The 21,899-nt window shown below is 39.5% G+C and overlaps 1 protein-coding gene and 1 long non-coding RNA gene across 3 annotated transcripts in view; one reads left to right on the plus strand and one right to left on the minus strand.

The window, feature by feature from the left end:
• The window catches only part of LOC120551192 (vinculin), a 28,671-nt gene extending 7,814 nt beyond the window's left edge, over window positions 1-20,857 (minus strand). For both annotated transcript variants that reach the window (XM_039788420.1, XM_039788419.1), the window contains exons 1-6: window positions 20,484-20,857; window positions 8,779-8,849; window positions 6,027-6,177; window positions 3,319-3,427; window positions 2,492-2,614; window positions 2,212-2,372 (exon numbers count right to left, since the gene is read on the minus strand). In XM_039788420.1, coding sequence (XP_039644354.1) covers window positions 2,212-2,372; window positions 2,492-2,614; window positions 3,319-3,427; window positions 6,027-6,177; window positions 8,779-8,849; window positions 20,484-20,651 — 783 coding nt within the window. In that variant the 5' untranslated portion in view covers window positions 20,652-20,857. The remainder of the gene's footprint in view (window positions 1-2,211; window positions 2,373-2,491; window positions 2,615-3,318; window positions 3,428-6,026; window positions 6,178-8,778; window positions 8,850-20,483) is intronic.
• LOC120551193 lies at window positions 3,627-8,401 on the plus strand. The gene is made up of 2 exons (XR_005637843.1): window positions 3,627-3,893; window positions 8,009-8,401. It is a non-coding gene; the product is annotated as an uncharacterized LOC120551193 (long non-coding RNA).
• Window positions 20,858-21,899: the final 1,042 nt, after the last annotated feature.

A 21,899-nucleotide genomic window follows, 5' to 3' on the forward strand; every position in this document is an offset into this window, starting at 1 on the left:
TGACATGTCAAATCATTTTATTCCTACTTAGAAATAATCCTCATTCACAGTTTTTCCTGAGCGAGTTACATGGTCAAGAAAAGCTCCAGGCTCTAGTCATTGTTCTCATCAAAGCCAACTGTTTAGTTATTCCAGTAAAAGAAACACACAGCAATGTGCAGCATCGCTAACATCTATCAGGCACAACCATGTAGCGCATGCCGTTTCCATAATTCTTTTACATCGTCAATAATGAGCATGTCAAGTTATGAAAGCCAAACGACTCTTGGTTGTATCTCAATCAGAATGGATGGAAATACAACAATCTGTCCAACAGCGGCTGACTTGACAATGAGTCCACTTATTGTCGAAGTCTGCAAAATCAAGCGGAGTCCTGCAGGACATGGAGCAAAGCAGGAGACCAGAGCGGATGAATGAGTGGTTAAGTGAGCTTGTTTTTCATGGTACAAGAATATAAATTCAGAAAACACACTTTACTTTCCTTACTAATGTAGCTTGTATCTTCATCACAGAGTTCAGCAAGAGTTCCATAGCAAATTGAGCCGAATAAGAACAAACCTCTACTGCACCACCAAATATGTCTGAGCCCTCACAATAATCCCTATTTCAAAATAAAAGAGAACAACAAGCATGTCTGTCTGAATAACTGGGAGTGTGGTCGTAACATAGCAGAACAAGGGAGGGGAAAAACAGGAAGTATAAAGGTGTGAAGTGATGTCACCAGAGCTGCAGGGGGTGTATTAGTTTACTGTTCAAACTTGTGCAGCTGCTGTTCGTTCTGTAACTACCTGTGTATGTGGGTGAAAAAGCCAGTGAAGTAAAGTGAAGTGAAAGATGGATAGATATAGGATCTTTGCACTCATATCAAATGCAAACACACATCCTTTACAGCCTATAGTCCACACAGAATGGTATTACTCAAAAAGTAGACAAGGTGTGATTCATGGCATTAGAAATAGGGATTATGTAAGTGAGAAGGCACAATTCGTGTTCAGGGAAATAAGATTTGTTGAGCAAACAAGGCCATATATGTTGGATTAAAACTACCATTCTTACAACAAAATTCAAATCAGTTTTCCTATGTGCTCTCCTCCTAAGGCTGGGTAATGCGGATCAGGAAAATGCAGAGAGAATTCTCATTAATGACACCCAAATCAATTCTGCACGAGTCAGGTTAATCAATAATTAGACAGGTTGAGGACATGCATATAGTGAGGTTTAAATGACATAGGAGGAGGACACACAGATGTTGATAAAATGTCATGTTATGAAGCAAAACAAATAAAAAATGAGGGGGGGGGGGGGATACTGCATAGATCAACATGTCAGTTATTAAACCTGCTAAGCACGTCTTCAATGAACACCATTCCATTAGCAGTCCTATAAATTCAAACTGCTAATTTAATCTATCAATATCTAGTCAACAGTTTAACCTCCCAACTGCCTCATTACTAATGAGCACACAATGGCACCACAAAGCACAAGACAGCACACACATCTGTCAGACATGCTGCTGCAAAACCAAGTGGCGATAGAGGTAAGGCTTACCTTCTACAGGGGTGTGAAGGGAGAAAGAAACAGTAAAAAGAAAGGAAGAACGACATAAATACAAATATTGAACTGGACATACCAACTAAGAGCAACAAAAGAAAGTGTCAACAAAGAAAAAAGTGGCACGGAAAGAGCCAGAGTGTCAGGACAGGAAAGAAGCACAACGTGCAGAGCAGAAACGGATGAAAGAGCCCAAAATATTAACCTACAAAAAGACACAGAGAAAGTTAAAGCATTTGATTACTAACTGTAGGTAAGCTTGAAATATAGCAAAAGCATTTTTCACACCTGTCAACCATGAAATAAGGTCGTCCTGATGAAACAAAGAGCATGCCTTGTTAAAAAAGGAAAAACATACACCAAATGAGAATAAAATCACTTCATATTCTCTCCAGTCTGCAGCCGAGTCCTGCCTAAGGCATTCTGGGACTGTGTGAGAGCACAGTGGGTAGCATACAAAAAAGGAAAGTGCTCATATAAACACTGCTTCCAGCTGTGATCCGTAACAAATGAGCAAAAACAAAGTTTAAACACTCATAGCAGCCCAAAAGACAAAAGCAGTCTCTTGTTCTTCATGTATACTTATAATAAAAGTGTGTGCATGTGACTTTGATGGCCATAGACAAACTGAGGTAAAAGCATGTCATTTATTGTGCATACCTTGTTGGCCCAGGCATCCTCGTCCCAGGACGTGAGCTGCAGCACTCTGATGATCTCATTTATCTCTGCACTCATCTTCTCAAAAGTGAAGTTACGGTTTTTCAAGGCCTCCTCTACACCCTGGCTGCCAGATGTCTTGGTTGTCACAAAGATTTTGATACCTGAAATATAAATCAGAAATCAAAATAAACAATACAACTCAAAAATACTGACCTGAAATACAGTGTGCGGGCCAGTGTATTTACTTTATAAAAATAAAAAAAACATAATGTGTAAATACCTGAGATGAGGATGGGCAACAGTTCTTTGACTGTGTTCATGGAGTTGACCAACATCACACGGTGCTCCTGGTGTGTCAGCTCCTGCTGTCGCTCATCTATCATCTTTGCCATCTTTGTCATTCCTGGACACAGGCAACAAACCATAGGTGGAAAGGGACTAAGTATATTTACTCAAGTAACATACTTTTAGTGTCATTTTAATGTAATGGTGTGTGATCATTACCATTTAAAGACATATCAGATGGAAATGTTGTACTTCTAACACAAAATGTGTTTACTTCAGTAAAACTTTGAATACAGGGCTTTTACCTCTAATGGGATAATTCTGCAATGAAGTGTTACTGCTTTTATTTCAGTAGAGAATTTGAGTTCAGTATTTTCAACACTGCAACAAACACAAATAAATTGCTAACATTGCAAAAAACTAAATGTCAATTCCAGCAAATACACACCCTGAATCTGTCAACCAAGACAGCAAAATCTCTGAGATACTGTCAAGTCAAGACTATAGCAGAGTAATCTTGCCACTACTGGTGGCAAGATTACTTCTAGGTTTTTATTCATTTATCTATATTATTATTCTTTTTATTTTTTTATCGTTTATCCAGCTGGTCTGGAACCATACTCAACTCACACACCCCCTTTCCCCTCCCCATATGCATGAGTGCCCTGGTCTATGAGTTTACATGTTACGGTCTTTTATGGTTTGTCTTTTCTTTTTATTTCTTAATGTTGTTAAAGTGCCTTGTGATGTGATTTCTGCTGCAACCTAATTTCCCCACGGGGACAATAAACAAACAAACAAACACTGTATCAGCAGACTGACCTGGTCCCAGGTTCTTTGTGTACGTGATCAAGTCCTCCATAGACTCCACCACCTCTGCCACTGTCAGGTACTCCAGGATGCCTTTGCACACACGGATTATTTTGCGGACCTATGATAATGACAGGATAAGATGTTGTAAGACAGCAAAGCTAATTCAAAAACAAAGTTTCATTCACAGAGAAAAGTGATTATGCAAAAAACCGCCCACCCCTCCTCCCATTCCCATTCTCTCTAATTACACTCTGATAATGCTGCCTACTGACATTCCAGCCTCTTTGTCCGGCTTCACTCCAGCTTTATGTGGACTGCTGGAGTCACCACTCCACCATACAGAGCCATCCCTGAGCTGCATTGGAAAACATGATGGCACCACTGACTGATGACTCTTGCTGACTGCTGCAGACAGTGCTGGGATGCCTGATGTCTGCTCCCACAAAGCTGACCTGCAACTTTTTTTATTTTACTCTCCATCCCTGAGAGGAAAGAAAGGATGGGACTGATAGATGATACTCCTGCCTGGTTCAAGATTTAGGAAGTGTTTGTGTAAGACATATGGAGAGTCTCAAAGACGTGCGGTATGTTTATCTATCTCTGTCTTTTTTATAAGCTTTACAGTACCCAAGAGAAATGCACTAAAAGAATGGCTACTGTCCTTATCTCAGAAGAGCCTGTAACAGCAGGCATCTGTCATGATCAAGTGTCCATTAAAAAGACACTAAAGCCCTTTCAGATCAGCTTCTGCTCCATGAAAATCAATGGTATAATCTTACAAGCTATATTAGCTATGTTCTGTCCATTTCTAACTTTTGTTGCAGGATATACAGTATCTTTAACGCCTAACCAATGGTGGGTTTTTAGGCTGATATCCTATTATTTATTTCAGAATAACAAATATCAGATAACAACAGCTGATATTTATGTTTTAACAAACAAGCAAGCAAGCAAGCACAGAACCACAGATACACATTTAGTTATTAAAGAGATGAGATATGATATGTCTGGGGTATGGTTTATAACATTTAAAAACCTAACTTCATTGTCAAAGAAAGATGAACAGCAATCTTCACTGTGAATTAATGTATGTTAACGATAAAAAAATCAATTCCTCCACTGTCAGATGTCTCAATAAACTGTTATTAAATGTACAGATGTTTCTGAAGTTTGGGGCACAACCACATCTGCAAGAATGTAGGAAATCACTACATGGATGAGTTGTGGTAGAATACACCAAAACCACTAAAACAGTTGATATCTAGCTCTGTCACCCAGGCCCAGATTGGCTAATCGGGAGCACCGGGATAATTACTGGTGGGCCGGTCTGGTTTTTTGGTCACAAGGGCTGCTGGTGTTTAGTCATGGTACTGGGTTTAAATCACAGTTGAAATATATCATGTATGCTCTCCCTAGGGACCTTGCTCAAAAAAAAAATAATAATAAAACGTCACCTTGTACAATTCAGTCAGTGGTGCTGAAGGATACGATTGCGACATGCGGGCAAAACGGTGCTAAAAAGGCGACAATTAAAAAATGGGAAGCTCTAGAAAGTGATACGGCCAGATGTGCTAAACTGAGAAACTTTTTCATTAAAACCAGCGAGAGTTAAACGCTAAATGAAGATGATGAGACTAAGCTAGTTAGGAGCGGTGAACGATGCTAGTGGCCGTGCAAAACATAATATAAATGTTGCCTGCAAACCAGCAGCAGCCACTAGTCCAGTTTGCTGCTAACAGTGGCAATGAAGAGCCAGTACCAAGCACCGGCCATGAGCTCATAACTCCAGAGTGGGCAGGCAGGATTGCTCATTGAGTGAATGTTATAAGAACTAGAATCATTATTAATGAAGAGTATGGTGTAGGCCTGCTCTATATGAAAAATGCCCTGAGATAGTCAATGATGCCAGATGATTTGGCACTACATTAATGAAACTGACTTGACTTGATCAGAAAGCTTTGTAAAAAGGGGAGATTTGTGCTGAGAATGAAAAAATTAAATAATGAATTTTGTTTAGTGTCAGAAGCAGAGCAGTGTGCAAGTAGTGTGGAAGGCACAGGTAAGCTGTTGCACCACCGTGTGTGAACAAGCAAACATGATAAGATTAGTTACAATATAATCCCTTTCCAGGCCCAAATGTTACTAGTGATCCATTATGTATTTTATCATCAAAAGTAGGATAGTAAATATACAAAGCCCATGACTGAAAGGGAATAGGATAAAAGTAATATGGAATATTATACAAATTTGTATTTACTCTTTTATTTAATTTCAAGGTTTGGATATCTGTAAACACTTAGTTGCACAGAAAATAAATTCTGGTATTGTTGAACAGTATTGTGTTGTTGTAAAGATGTTAACTGTTAATTAATAATAAATCTACATTGTGCAACACTTACTGTATTTGCACTGAATTGGAAATTATGATATTTTATAAAACATACACTGAATTGCAAGGCTGTAGAGAACAGTGCGCTATTGCAGACTTATACTATGGTTTTAATTACATTAATTTAATATGGTCAGTTGTGAAGTAAAATGGGCCGGTCTAAGTCCAGGGCTGAAAATGAGTCTCACTCTGGCCCTGGTGTCACCTGATTGATATTTCTTTTGAGTAACAAAATCTGCATTCTGACCTTCTTGTTCAGCGAACAGACTTATGCTGGTTTACAGATTTGTCAAATAAAGAAGGAATGAGCGAATAAATGTATGAATACCTCGGCCTCGTCAAAGGTCAGGAGCAGGTCAGATGTCCCAGAGAGGATGCCCCGGGAGCCATCGATGAGGTAATCCCGAGCAGGAACGGAGTATGGATCAGCTTTCAACATGGAGGCAGCCTGCACCAGTTTAGTGCATGCATTCTCCACTCTGTGGAAAGCAGAAGACCCTGAATTTTAAGACCAGTTAAATAAAAAAAAATCCTCAAAACAAGTCATGCTGATGATACAAAGCCCTTCAGAAGCCAGATGGACTTGGAAACAGCAAATTGCCTACAACAAAAACAAAGCTTTGGGATACAGCTAGCCCTAACATACAGTGACTTCTGTCTAAGCATGATTTTCATCTTCTTGTATGCTTCTTATCACATTTCAAGCAAATACTAATGTGAGAGCCGATGGAGTCGAAATCCCAGATTAAATGTTTTTTTATAACGTCTTCCATACAGGGGTTATATTGGGAATTAGGAAAGGACGGGTACTCCTTTCTACACCTACAGTCAAAACCAAACAACAATTCTTTATACATTTAATTAATATTTAAATTTCGGGATTACAATTACTTTAACCTGATTAGATTTGATTGTAACCGATGCAGGGTATAATCAAAAGTATCTAAGACATGACAAAAATTAATATATTTCAGCTCAAGAAAGAAGAAGAATCCGCTGGCAAAATATTAAGAGCCCTTTACAGAGAGTTCAAACATCAAGTTAACTCTTATCTTCATCCCAACACTATGGTTAGTAGTTTCCTTCCTATATTATAAGCGCTTGTGTGATTAGCCGCTTGTGTATACAATACTGTTCACAACAAGCTACAGCACAGCATGTATGAAGACTAATTATTAGATATTTTAATCAAACTTCGTTAGTGAGTGCTAGTAAGGAAATTATGTAAACAAACTTGCAGAATTAAAAGGATATTGTGAAGTTTAAATTGAGAAAACGTCTCCTCCAGCTGTAGGTACTTTTAGTCATTTCTTGAGGATTTTTAAAAGGGATTTATTTATGGAATTATTGAAACATAAAAACAATGTTTTCACAGAGTAAACTTGTTACTGTCCTGAAGAGAGACTGTTAGAAACAGCCTAATGAATTGAGCTTGAAGGTTCATTCTTGACCTTGGAACCACTTGTTCAAGAAGATTTATTTTTGTCAAAAAGCCTAACGAATAAGTGAATGGACAGGACATTACATTTTTTTGTGAATTCTTGAGTGAGTGGGATACGGGGGAAGCAAGTTGGGGGCTGGTTTAAAATGAAGACCACTTTAAACTGTTTTAATGGTTCAGGGACTAAGGATAAAACATTTTTATTTGTTGTACAGATTGTAATGCCCTATGAAGCAAATTTGTGATTTTGGGCTATGTAACTAAAACTGACTTGACTTTGACTTCTGCAGCATGAGTATCTCGGTCTCGTGACAGAAATGTTAGCTTGTTCTCGCAGGATGGGATTTGGACCTCAGGAGGCGGTGCTCCACTCTGGATGGCTCTGGCCCAATTTAATCCCCGTTTCCACAGAAATGTAAATGATTGATAGTTGCTTCCTGGCTGCGATGCACTCAGTGCACTCCAGAGCAGAAAAAACTGCAGGCTCAGCCCTTTGATTCATCATCATACATGCCACCTGCATTGTATCAGAACAGCCATATTGCACATAGAAACAGGCAACAAGCCAAGGAGTGACACATGTTCTAGTTCCCATAGTATAGTGCTTTCCTTCTTTTGCCAACAGGCCAAATGTTACCGTGATAACAAGGGATCATTGCTATTTTCCACATTTTAGGCGTTGCAAAGGGGCCAAACAAGAAGAGTTCAGTTTCCATTCTTCTGAAAGAGCAAGTCTCCTGCAAGATGAAGGCTAATGTATGTGCATGACATCAAGGCTGACGTGTGTGTGTGTGTGTGTGTGTGTGTGTGTGTGTGTGTGTGTGTGTGTGTGTGTGTGTGTGTGTGTGTGTGTGTGTGTGTCTTTGCAGAGCCAGCCAGCAGTGTCCTTCAGCGTGCACTAGCGAGAAACAGCCATGCATTAACAGGCCCCCGACAGACACTATATTTAGTGAAGGAGACACATTCCACCACATGTGCTGATGGATGGCACCAGGGTGACGATTTGACTTTGAGGCGCCAAATGTGTTGAGCCTGACGACCTGAGCCTGCCAATGCATTTCATCCCTGACCTTGGGGGGGCTCCCAAGTCCCGCCACTCCCTACCTTGACTGTAGTCTCTGACGTAATAAGGAGGATTGGTGAACGACTGTGATACAGACAGGCAGCAGCTGAGCCCAAGGGAAGGATTTAGCTGATGTGGAGTGATCCTAGGAAAACTAATACATGATCTGATTAAATATGTGCATCTCTCCTTTTCTACATCAATATGTAAACTTTTTGTGTGTGTTTTTCATGTTTTACTGTAAACCAAAAGAAGCAGCAGCAGCAACAGCAGCTCTTATGTATGAGCATATGTAGGAGTTTGTGGCCCTTCTCCTTTAGGGTAAAGGAACTCCTCCCTAGGCAAAAAAGTATTTATGTTACACCAGGGCGAGATTCTGAGGCACTTAACATGCCGTGTCTGACCTTTGCTTGGGCACAACCAGCCATTACTGCAACAGATAAAGGGAAAAGAGAGCCAGAGAGAGGCTAGTGGGTTCCACATACTGTAGAGAGACAACCATTTCATCTAAATACATTTTTGAAAGGTTGTTACTGTATGAAATTGAGGTCTGCAAAGAGATCAGTCTAGGCTTACTTGATAAAAGCTGGTGACATGTCCCTTTTCATGATCTGGTCCTCTGTGGTTTGTACAGTCTCCTTCCCCACCTAAAAAAAAAAAAAAATCAATCAACTATGATGTAATGGATAAAGACATTTCAAGGAAATAAATAAGAGGTGATGTACAATGAATAAGACATACAACAGACATTTCTAAGCAAAGACATGAGATGCCATTTGTATGCACACTATGGAATTTGTGACCCAGTTCTTCTTAATTTAAAAGCATAGGATACATTATTTTGTATTAATTGTTGATTCAGAACCTAATTCTTATGTCATAATTCATGCCAACAAATTTACAAAACATATTGGGCACAAGATAATCAATGTTAACCTGTTATCTACAGCAGGTGCTCAATTTGACTTAACCAGTTAGTTTCAAATCAACTTCACAGACTTGTCGTCCACTCTTTTTGTTTAATCTCTTTCAGGGTCACAGGGAGCCAGTGCCTTTTCCAGCATGCACTGGGCAAAGGTCAAAGACACCTTGTAGTGTGCAGGTTATTGGTCCATTACAGTGTCACCGCAGATGCTGTACACCCACAGTCACTTCCATGGACTGGAGGAGGAAACTGTGGCAGATAACTCAGATGAACAACATGGTGACCACATGACAGCCCAGAAAAAAAAAAAGAAGTTCATCCCACTGCAGTAATTACTGTAAATGGTTTGAGATAAATATAAGATTATTCTTGGATACATTCGCGATTTTTTGTCTTGATTTGATTGCAGAACATTGTGATCACATGCTGCATATCATGGCTAAATGTGCAACCAAGACGTGCCGATTTCAGTTGACTGCAGTAATATTATCAGTTTGACTGTTGACTGTATTTACTTGTATCAGGCTTTTCATAATGTCTAACATACAGACATTGCGAATCACATTTTATTTCTTTAGATGCCTCATCAGAGCATTGCTAACTATACTGATGAAAATGTACTGTATATTTCCGCCACAGGAAATAATTGTTTCTGGTTGTTTGGGAAGGGTCAGTTACAACTCAAATATAGTTCCGCTATCAGACAGCCTAACCACCGTTCTAAATCAGTGCACAGGGTTAAACTGTAGTCTCTTTACAGAACTGATGCTTCACACTTGTGCTCTTGTGATTCTAATTCAATCATGACAGAGTTTTGTTTTTCTTTGATAAATGGCTATGGTATAAGAGAAAAACATGGATTTGGTGGAGTTCTTTGACCCCATGTCATCGATTGTCTTCTCATATTGGGTCTCTACAGTTACAAATATGATGAGGACAATTTAAACCACCTAAAATTTGTTTAATAGATGGCATTATAGAAGAAGTAATGCTTGGGAGGATTTGAAGATGCTACATGTTCTTCCTGAGAAACTTATAAAAAGGTGGCACTAAGGATGGTCACAGACAGGAATCACCCCCCACCCCCAGCCTCCGCCCTGATGACTAGTTCATTATCAGTCATGAGGATTTGGTATCAGTCAACACTTCAGCACTCAGAGGAGTCGGCACAGTTGTGCTGGCTCAGTAAAATTAAAATTTTAGATCCACTCCTCAAGATTGTATGCAAATTGAGCACACATTTTATACATCAATATCATGTCATCTGGTGAGTAAAAACTCCGTTGCCACAACTTTCCCCCTAAGGGAGTTTTGTCTTTAATCACATAGTTTTCCAGAATGATGTCCTGTTACTTGTCGAGCAAGCCATTATTTCAACAAGGCAGCTGCTGGGGCAGGCCTCAGCACAGTTTAATGTGTAAAGCAGCTGAACGTTGCCTCTCCCGCAAATGCCAAAATGACTCACCTCCCCCATGACCTCAGTCCTCAGCTCTGTAGGAAGACAACTCACCCACGTCGAGCTGCCGTGGGTGAGAGATCACATGCGTTCATACCAGGACGCGCCACGGATCACACGGGCTGGGTTAAATGAGCTGCATCCCTGCCCAATAGGGAAAGGTTAAATCTTTTTTGTTTACATTATTATTATTATTATTATTATTATTATTATTATTATTATTATTATTATTATTATTATTATTATTATTAGAACAAATGTATAAACTACATGAGTGATTACCTCACTGTCACACATAATTTAGCAATAATATTTATGTTTATTTAATTATGTTTCACTTCCAAAGATGATACCTTGGGGTCTTGGAATTATTAATGACACTGTTTTGGCACAAATTAAAGATATTTCATATACTAAATAATAATGTGATTATTCAAAAAACAGCATTCTGGAAATAATTAAAAAAAAAATGTATAGCTTGTCAATGTGTCTGACTACAGGCAGTAGCAGGGTCATTCTAGTTGGTTGACGTGGAGGCTGTAATGGAGCAGAGCAGACATACATCTCCTCACTCTCTTTTCACAGGACCAGAGGGACTCAGAGTAACTGAGGGGTTATAAATTAGGGTCAAAGGTTGTGCCAAACTAAAACTGGAGCTTAGCAGAGGAGTGACAGTGTAATGCCACCCTGACATTCCACCAATGAGTTGCTCTGAACAAAAACCAACCACAACAACTAAAGCTGTCCTGTCCCGTTCAACTAAAGGGCAGCAGGGCTACAGACCAGGAAAATGGGGCACTGACAGAGTAGTAAACATACAGTACGTGAAGGGGGAGGAAGTAACACAAAGACCTTACATCTTTGCCAACACTACAGAATATGGTAATAGTTTGAATATTTGTGTCTGTCTTTGGGAAAGCCGTTTTCAGGCAGCATCTGGGTGCAAATTTTCTTCAGGACTATAAAGTGTATCTTATCTAATAATGGGTGTAAAGCTACATCATAGTTCTATGATGTATGATGATGACACACCAATTTAGGTACCAGCAAAAACATAGTGAAACATTTTATAGTGAAATTATTAATTAAAAATATTTAAATCGCGATTAATTGCCTTAATGTCAGTTAACTCGCATTTAATGGCACATTTTTATCTGTTCTAAATGTCCCTTGATTTGTTTTTGTCCCATTATTTTTTCTCATTTTAATGCTCTTATCAACATGGAAAAGTGGATCGGCTTGCTTTATGCTTTTGTCGCCTGGCTTTGACGAGGGGGCAGAGAATTCGCATCAGCTGTGTGCTTGGCCACAGTTTGGCCATCAAGTGGTATTTCAGACTGGACGTGCTGTGATGATAGCTCATTTTACAACGACAAAACACACAGATCACTTTGGTCTTGTCAATGGAACAATTTGGCAACTTTTTAAAAGTAAACTTTCCATTCAGAATCTTACTGGCATCCATTTTGGCATCTCGCGCTCGCCATCCACTCAAAACGTTAACATTAGCCTACTACCAAAGCCGGTCTACGGATTCTTTGCTACTACTCTTTGGCCGGCTCGCAAGCCAAACAAGCCTGTTGTTTTGTTTCCGGTCTAGCTACATCCGGTGTGGTGTTGTAGTTTTTCTAACGTTACTAGTTGTTGCAACAGCATGCGAAAAAAACTACAAAGTTTGCTAGGCCAAAAATAACGTTAATCTCGCGATAAAAAAAAATGTACGCCGGGCGCCCGGATAGCTCACTTGGTAGAGCAGGCACCCATATGTAGAGGTTTACACCTCGACGCAGTGGGCCCGGGTTCAACTCCGACTTGCGGCCCCTTTGCTGCATGTCAGTCATTCTCTCTCTCTCTCTCTCTCTCTCTCTCTCTCTCTCTCTCTCTCTCTCTCTCTCTCTCTCTCTCTCTCTCTCTCTCTCTCTCTCTCTCTCTCTCTCTCTCTCTCTCTCTCTCTCTCTCTCTCTCTCTCTCTCTCTCTCTCTCTCTCTCTCTCTCTCTCTCTCTCTCTCTCTCTCTCTCTCTCTCTCTCTCTCTCTCTCTCTCTCGTCTTCAGCTGTACTATTAAATAAAAAAATTACGCTGTTAAAATGAGTTTGCTTTAACGCTGTTAATAACGCGTTTAACTGACAGCGCTAGAAATTATCTACTTGCGGCCATAAAAAAAACATTGCCATTCTGACTTTTTAGGACACCTGAAAAACTTACAAAAGCTTAAGTCATCTCAGAACAAAATTGTTAGAACACTAAGATTTATATGAGATCAAGTCAAGTTTAGACATTACCTAAACTGAACAAAAGAGAAGACAGACTACACCATAGGCCAACAACGTGGAGGCCAAAAGCTGAGTGCACACTGCATTTAACGAGGACTGAGTCATATTCTCCCTAAAGCATCATGCGGGTTGAGGCTCTCGGTACTGTATTCAACAGGTCATCACTGTCTTCCTTTTCCTCCTTCCTCCGCCTCTTCCTACAGTCTGCAGTGAAAAGCGATCCACACTATTTGCTGCAAAAATAGAACTGTGACCCAGGTTTATTATTGTTGTTGTCAAGCAGTTCATGATGCCTGGCCTATTTCGCTATTTTGAGCCTCTATCCAAATTTTGGACGATATACTGATACTAACACTGACCAAGCTTGACATGAGTTTGGTAAATGATAGTGAAGACAGGAAACATAGGGGAGAGAGGAAAATATGACGTGAGACTGTCCAGGATCAACTCATTCTTAATCAGAGTCCACTCACAGTTCAAACCACAACACAAATATCCTGTTCCTTGAATAGATTCTAGCAAATCACTTTAGGGCAGTTGTACACTTCCACCTTCTTTTTAAAACATTTTATTGATTCAGTGCTATCTTCTTCCAAGCTGTCAGTTACGTACATTAAGCATTTATGTCTAGAGTGGAAACACTGACACTCCTTCTACCATCCAAGAGCGCTGTGTGGAAACCCTGTGTTGTGAAGTAGCTTGATAAAGTGGCTGCTCCTTAAGAACAGACTCGGCTTTGTTGACAGCAGCCCATTGCTCTGCTGGGAGAAGAAAGGCTACTCTGAAAGCCTCAAGGCTGCCAAGACACAGCCTGCCTTTCACATGTTGGGTAGTTTTGACACAATGCTTTGTTAGTCATGGTGACCACTAAGATCTATGATGGCAAAAATCGCGCAAGTTTCGTCACTGCTGCCCTTAGCAATGTCCTACGAATAAACTGTATGCAATTCTGCACAGAGGTTTAGTTCCTCAAAGTGCAACTCTAATTCCCACTCTAAGTGACTTTGTACTCGATCTGATGAGACACGCCCATGCAATTTGATGGCACAGCACTCCATTAGCTACTCTTGATCAATAGTCTCAGAAGCAGCAAGTGCTGTGTTCTGAGATATCAAATGACTTTCTGACTAATAATGACTCAGAGGAGCAGCAGAGGGGTCGCACTGAAGGTCAACACCTTCATCATGCATCTGTCAAGGAGTGTCTAACACGGTTTATTCATTTGGTTCAGGAAGTAGCTACACATTGGATGTCCAAGGCGATGAAAGTCACAAATCAAATGGATTGCTTGGCCGTGGTCACAACTATCTATCTCATATTACAGGAGCTTAGCAGCTCATACAGTGTTACTGGGGAGTGGCACTCATCTGTGTGAATCCTTCCTTTAAAAAAGAGGAGTGAGTCAATACAAGGCTCGTCATAGATGAGCTGCAGAAGAAGGCTTGCTAAAAGAACAGAGATAACAAGAGAAGGCTTTTACTGAGGGTTGGGGACGAAACCTATTGTCACTTTCGAATGGATCTAAATCTTCCAGTGCATGGTGGGACTACCACTTTGTATTTGAAATATTTAAACTATCATTTAAACATGGGACAAAACTTCATGGTCTGAGTTACAATAAGTGTGTCATATAACCAATAAGTAATTTATACTCTCATATCAAAACTTTATCTGCACATTATCTGTGCCCTGAAAGACAGCAGGTGCATTGTATGGAAGCTTCTGGTTTAGAGCGCTGGCACCTTTTTTTATTCCAAGTTACACACTGGATAAAGATAAGACGGTTTGCCAACTTTATGAAATATAAAATAGTTAAGGATAAGGCTAAATGGGACATTATGTGAAATATCAATTCCATGTTTGTTATGTAATCATTCAAACTTGATTATTTTAGAAAAAGCGACATTTGCATTGTATCCTTTGTCATGGTCTGCAGTCATAAACACTTCGTTGACAAGAGAGAGGGGGTTTCCCTTTACCAGCTCACACTCATGGTCCTGAGTGGGGCCGACAGCTGCCCGGTCTTCCTGACTTGGCTCCCTGCACTTCCTCATCAATTCATCACTCCTACGTGTCCTCCTATCCTTACAAATTTTCATCTTGCAGATGAAAAAATAAAAATGTGGACTACAGGTGCTGTGTAAATCCATAACACAACAGCAAAGACAAGAGGTTGCTTTTCAATAAAGACTATTCAAAAATGTCAGACTCTGTCGTCCTTGTGTTGTTGCCAAGATGACGGAATCAAATAGTGAGCAGCATGAAATCATTTCCCTTGACAAACTGCAGGAAGCTTGAGTACCAGGTAATAGGAAACATTTTCTTTTGTATGCCTTAAGCACTTTAGTTAATGAACACATTGGTTTCCCATTCGTAAAGGATTAAAGAAGTGGGTGATTTAAATGACTGTTCAAGGCCTCATCAAATACTGCACTAAACATAGTTTAGTATTTAAAAATAAAAACTTTCTCAGGCTTTATGTCTCTCAAAGTTTAAAGAAGTTGAAGACTAACAACACTTCTAAGTGTCTGGCTTATGTTTTTTGCAGAACAAGTGAAATACTACAGTTGAGCCTAACTTCCAGTATTTGCATTTTCTTTGGTATTGTTGCATAAAGCACAGTGGTATTTTGTAACCTCGCCACATTGCAGAAGATAGTAACTTTTTTTTCATCCAAAGATCGACAATACAGCCACTAAAAGAGCTGCACATAGGAGCAGCATTTCTTTATCCCATGCATAAAAAAAAAAAAAAAAAAGAGTTGAAAAAGAAAAAGGGCCTGTATATGTAGTCAACTCAAAAGAATGACTTTCTGATGTGACTGTGACGCGCACAGCAAAATAATTTTTCTTAGAATTTTTTCAGATGTAATGGTTTCATTATGACAGCACTTTTAGCATCACTTCTTCAATTTAAACCTGACAGATATGAAGCTAAACTACAATCGGGATGCACCGATCCGACTTTTTCAGTCCCCATTCTGATACCGATACCTGGGCTTTGAGTATTGGCCGATACCGAGTACCGATCTGATACCAGTATTTAATTAATAAGCTGTATGCCTCACTGTGTGGATGTGACTGGGATCATTCTTTATGTGTAAGGCAACGTCAGGCTTGACTTTAACATTGCTTTCCTAACTTCGTAATACAAAATGTAACAAATAAATACACAGATATTCATATTCACCAACTTCAAGCTGCATTATGGGTCAAACACAGATATCAAAGACAAAGATGAAGCTGACATGAACAGTTGTGTGAGCACAGGTTTTTTTCTCAGGATAGACTTGATAATCTTACTCAATATTTGACCAGAATTGTTCATTCAAAGAATCAGCTCAACCCCCCTCTGAGCAGAGATGCATTTCTGCTTGTTGGGAATTCTTCACATTCCCCACATTCATCTTTAATTGAGGTCTGGTTCATTGTCTCAATAGATGCTAAGCACTAGTGATGGATCTTCGGTAGGCCTCAGTTTGTTATTTGACTCACAGTGGTTTGTAGTCATGCTACACTTTAAATAATGGCTCAGTTTACGAGGGCTGAACTTTTATCTTCATGCATCCGGAATAACAAGATTAGACCCTTCCAAATTAATAAATTTAAAGGTCTACACGTTTATCACAGTGAGTGCACCAGGTCTTCTCAGACAGACTTAAGCATCCAATAGTATCAAAAAGCTTAACTTCCTTTTCTGTGTCTGGCAACCATCAGAATATGTCATTTGAAAGGTAGAGTTATTTGTAACCCAATTTCAATCATATTTTCAGGTCATTCAAAATCCACCTTGATTAAATGTGGTTTTCTGGACAATGAGGTGAATAGCTTTTCTGTGGCACAGCCCCACCCTGAGAATCTCTAAAGAAATGCAATTAGACAGCCTCAAGCCTTTCCTTTCCAAGGATGATCATTTCCTCTACAGTCATTTAAACTTGAGTGACTGAGCAGCCATTGAAATGCTACAAATCAAGACTATGAAAAAACAAAAAAAACTTGTGATATAGATTTTTTTTTTTTTTTTTTTTTAAGATAGGAGTCACACACAGTGTGTTTATTTTTTAGCTTTGCAATGTATGACTAATGGGACTGGTGGGACTAAAATCAAAATAAATTACATCTAATCATTAACTTCAATGACGTCATAATACTGTCCATGTTTTAGTGTTGCTCAGCAACTGGAAAAATTACAGGCCTATTCATTCATGCCACTGTTGGAAACATCTGATCACAATTCAGAATGTCCACAAAGCCTGAATCATTTCAACCCATGAGAGTTGAGGTTCAACAGGACATTTTCATGTGTCAGGAAATGCTGACAAGCACGGAATTCATGTTAGCAACAATGTAATGTTTTGATATTTAAAGTCACATTTATCGATTTCTTTACATCCATCTCTAACATATCATCTTCTAACATTATAGGCTACCTAATGTGTAGTAAACATTTGCCTTTTTATTGACACCTAGCAACATTAGCATTTATTTTGAATCACAAGTCCATCTAATGAATGTTGGTCCAAGATTTACTCTCCTTTCAGGTCCTTTTCATTGCTCTTCTTTAGCTGCTAGATATTCGGTTTTCTTCACTAGCTAGTGGCTGGTACTGAGCAGAAAGCACACTATCAGAATGTTTTTGCTGAAAACAGCTGCATTCTGATGCTTTTAAATTGGTTAATAATAAGAGTGTACATACTTTATATAATAAGATTGTAAACCCCCAAAAATAACCTAAAAGAGACTATAAAAGCAGCAGAGTTGGCTGTTAAGGCTGCGTTCACACAGGCTGCGTTCACGCATCCTGCGTCGGCAGTCCAAAGATCCGGCAAAAACGCAGGTCTTTCTATTCATTTTGAATGGGGGTGCGTTAAGGCTGCGGCAGGGGTTGCTGCAAGGGGGACACTGCGGCAAAAAGTTGAGACTGACTCAACTTTTGGATAAGAACAACCCCACGTCACGCTGCGGGGCCAATCATTTAACCAGCGATGAACTTGCCGGTGAGCTATGGTTTGAGGCGGTGTGAAAATCCCGTACAGTAAACATTTCTTTTAGCCTTCATCGCTCCCACAATAAAGTTTGAAAAAACACTAGGAGGGTAAAAAATGAAACAAGCACTGAACAGCCCGGGAGTTTGTGTAATAACTGAACGACAACAAAGCACTCGCTAGGACTCACTCGTCTCTTTTCTTTCTCTCTCCCTCTCCTGTGAAATAAAGTTGCCTTCAAGTGCAGTCGGAAACGTCGAGATCTATAAACAATCTGACAGAAAACATTAATTGTGAAATATAAAGTCTACTTGTGCTTTGTTGGGGGGTTTAGGAACATAATAGGAACTTGAAGCACTATTGCAATGTTTTCAACTATGTTTTACTGTGCTCACTTTAACTTTGCCGTAGTAGCATGTATCTAAAAATAAGGAAGTGGTGGGTCTAATTTTTCTTCCTTACCCAATATTACAATTCCTTTGAAGGACAGAGTAGTACATTTATCTTGAATGACCCCTTAACAAACCTACTTTTAATTGTTTTAATTTTTACATGCAGATCTCTTTACTATTAGTAGTTACATCTAATTACAAAACCATATAATTGATTAAGGAATTATTACCATCAGTTCAAGTAAAAAGTTTTACTATGCACAACCAAAATTGTTAATAACAGTATTTATGAACGGTTATCCAAGGTATTACTGCAGTATGATTTGGTAGAGAGGGTCTTCTGTCAACATATGATGTCAAAAATAAACATAACACCCCATCTAAACACCTCTCTCATAATGCCTCTCAGAGGAAGGAAGTCTTGTGGCTGTAGAGACAATGGGGTATAGACCTATAATTTGACAGTGCATATTGAAGAATAACAAAAGCATAAAATGAAGTTAGTCAACTAGTTTTAAATGGTTATAAAACCTACTAAATAAACTGCGGGCTAATGGTAGGCGATCCCGCTAAACAGAGAATTCCTTTGCTGACAGGAGACTAAAGAGCAATTGTCCAAACATATCGCCCGACAACCGCCAGGGTTGACAGAGAGAACAACACACATGAACCAAGTCTGCCTTCATTTGGCCTTTATCCCTTTCTTTGTTTACAAGCCTCAACATCTGACAGCCCCCTCATATCTCTTTGCTTCCTCTGTAAGAAACCTTCCATGTATTCGTTTGTGTTTCAGGTTAAAAATTTGAGGAAACAACACTTACTTGTTACCATTAAATGAGGCTCTGAGGAACACCATTGTGGTCAGGTCGTTTTTGATTCTAAAAATAATCAAATCCACAGCTGCATCTGGTCAAGAGGCTTTCAGAACAGTCTGGAAATACATAACTAATAGCTCTCAAGACATTTTAATTGCTCTGTGTGGGTAAAAAAACATTATGGGCACCAACCAGATATGATAATGTATGAGCACTTGCCATAGTGCCTCAACAGTGAGTCAAAATTACAGTTACTCTACCAAGGAAGTTTTATTTTTAGTTCAGTTTGTTTGTTTGTTAGTTGCCGGGTTCTCTCAAAAATGTGTCAACAATTTTGTTTAAATCTTGTGGTTTTAAGTTCTAGGGTATAGATCAAGACACAAGTAATTAGTTTATGTATGCATTGATGCACATTATGTGTTTCTTCAGAATATCTTACCAATTATTTGATGCTAGTGAGTCAGCTTTGGAAAAAGACCATATTTTGAGGTGTGGTCTTTCTTTACATAAATACCTAGCTACATCATTCAACACTGACTAAACGTTTTTTGCTATCACAATGTACAATCCATATTAATAACATGGGGGGGGGTCACAACTTTTGTTGACAGCTATCAAAAAACAGTATGTGATCACAGTAAATACATTTTTGCAGAAGGAATATAGCGGAGATTCCTTATCAGATCACGCAATCTGATGAGTCACAACACCGGATCCACTTGCAAATTAACAATGTTGACACTTGTGCAGCATTGGTGGAGGTTTGATTGTGCTATCTAATTCCATTTCATACATTTAGCAGAGCATTAACAGCTGGCATATGATATTTATGACATGCATCAATAATCAATAATTTCTCTAACTGTCACATGCAACAGCATAGAATATGTGAATCTGTTGGGAAGTTTTGGTTGCAAAAGACATCTATTGCAATAAACTGTCCCACTGAGGTTTAAATAGGGTTCCTGAAAACAAATATTCTGTATTTGAGGTTCATTCCTATTCTCATTCACAGCTATATTCTATGACAACTAGTGCAGCCGTCCTTTCAAATGAACTGGATTTCAATTAAACAGGAAATCCCTGTAGCCTGCTCCACTACCTGGCTCATACATGCCAGCAGGCTGCAGTGCCTACGTCAACATATGGCAGTCAGATAAAGAGGCAGGGCATATTTTCAAGGGGAAAAGGGCGTCACTGCCCTTTGCCCCGAGTCAAACAACTTCAAGAAACTTTGATAGAATGTATAAATCTTCTCTGCTATTACACACATTAAGACAGAGCTAGTATACCAGTGAGCGTTGTGTTTCAACGTTCAAGTAAGTTAATTCGAGAGTAGACGGTGTGGGACAAAGAGCGACAGGTAGCCTACAACACCCGCTGAGTTCAGGCAGGCTTTACCAGATACAGTTTACAAAGGGGAGAAAGTTACTCACCCGAACAAGGTTGCTAACAGCCGCCTGCACGGCAGCTACCGGCGCCGTCAGATCTGGAATAGCTTTCCCGTCAACTTCACCTTCTTCGTGCATTATCACCAGATGGGATATCTGCTGAGCCACCGGCTCCAGGATACTTTCTATCGTCTTCGTGTGAAAAACCGGCATGGTGACAACTTTATAACACTATCCAAGAGAAAAACAAGTAAATATCCTACCACCTGAGGCAGTTGTCTCTCAAACTGTCGCAACAAAAGTATATAACACTCCCGATAGCTTTTTTCCAGGACAGTTCACCCTCCGGTATGTAGACTACAACTACCCCTGTAAAACCATCAACGTGAAAAACTCCCAGCCAGAGAGTGAGCGCGAGCAACCTAAACGTCAACCAACGTTGTGCGCCCTCTTAACCAATCAACCAGCGAGAAGGCAACTTCCTTGGCGTCTTATTGGTCAACAGGGGTGCCGCTCTGTATCAACACCTCCCGCTTCCACACAGGCGAGTTTGCTAGAGATCCGAGGTGCTCCCTAAATTACGTAATAGATTCTCATGCCCTAAAAAGGGAAATACGTGTCTACTGTTTGTAAGGAGTAGATTCCAGCCGCTGTAAATTAACAAGCCACACAAGCTCTGCTTTTGGCACTTTCTGCTCAGCAATTGGACCTGTGACTGATAGGAGATAAGATTGTAGACCTCAAAGAAAACAAACAGGACAGAACAGGATATAAGTTTCAAACTGAATCTACCAAATATATTCATAAAAGAGGATACTGAAGATTTAATTATGAAATGCCATTTCATGGCTATTTTGTAACATCTAAACATCACTGAATTATGTTAGAGTCCATATGAGCAATTAAATTAGTATCAAATGGAATTAAACAAAATGAAGAGGATGTTCAAGCATCAGTGAGACATCACTGCACTATGGATGCCCAGCAGTGTCATTTCGCTATTGCAATATTGCAAAATTAGAGACTGAATTCTTGTTTCACATATTATAGATAACACCAACCACACACAATAGTATTCAAACTCAGGATAGAGCTTTGTCAAGGCAACATGGCACATTGTTTCAATTCCTTCTCCGTCCCAACCTCCCACCCAGAAAAAAACAATATTTGGGGATTGAAAACCAACTGCCAAACAAACCAGCTAAGGAATTCCCACAGAATCCCAAGAGGGACTGCAAGGCAGCAGCCCATTGCCTAAAAAGGAAGAGTCCATAAAGGAAGAATCAAGGAAGTTACTCTGTTTGAACCCTTGTGTAAACATACAAGGGGCTGATACACTTTTCTTTTATATAAGGGGTTATTATACCACATGTTAATGAAACATAATCACTTTGAAAAGATCAGGGTTTTACATTATCTTGACTTTGATGTTTGCCTGTGAGTTATCTTCACCACGGACAC

This window comes from Perca fluviatilis, chromosome 21 (genome assembly GCF_010015445.1).
Source record: "Perca fluviatilis chromosome 21, GENO_Pfluv_1.0, whole genome shotgun sequence".
Lineage (NCBI taxonomy): Eukaryota > Metazoa > Chordata > Actinopteri > Perciformes > Percidae > Perca > Perca fluviatilis.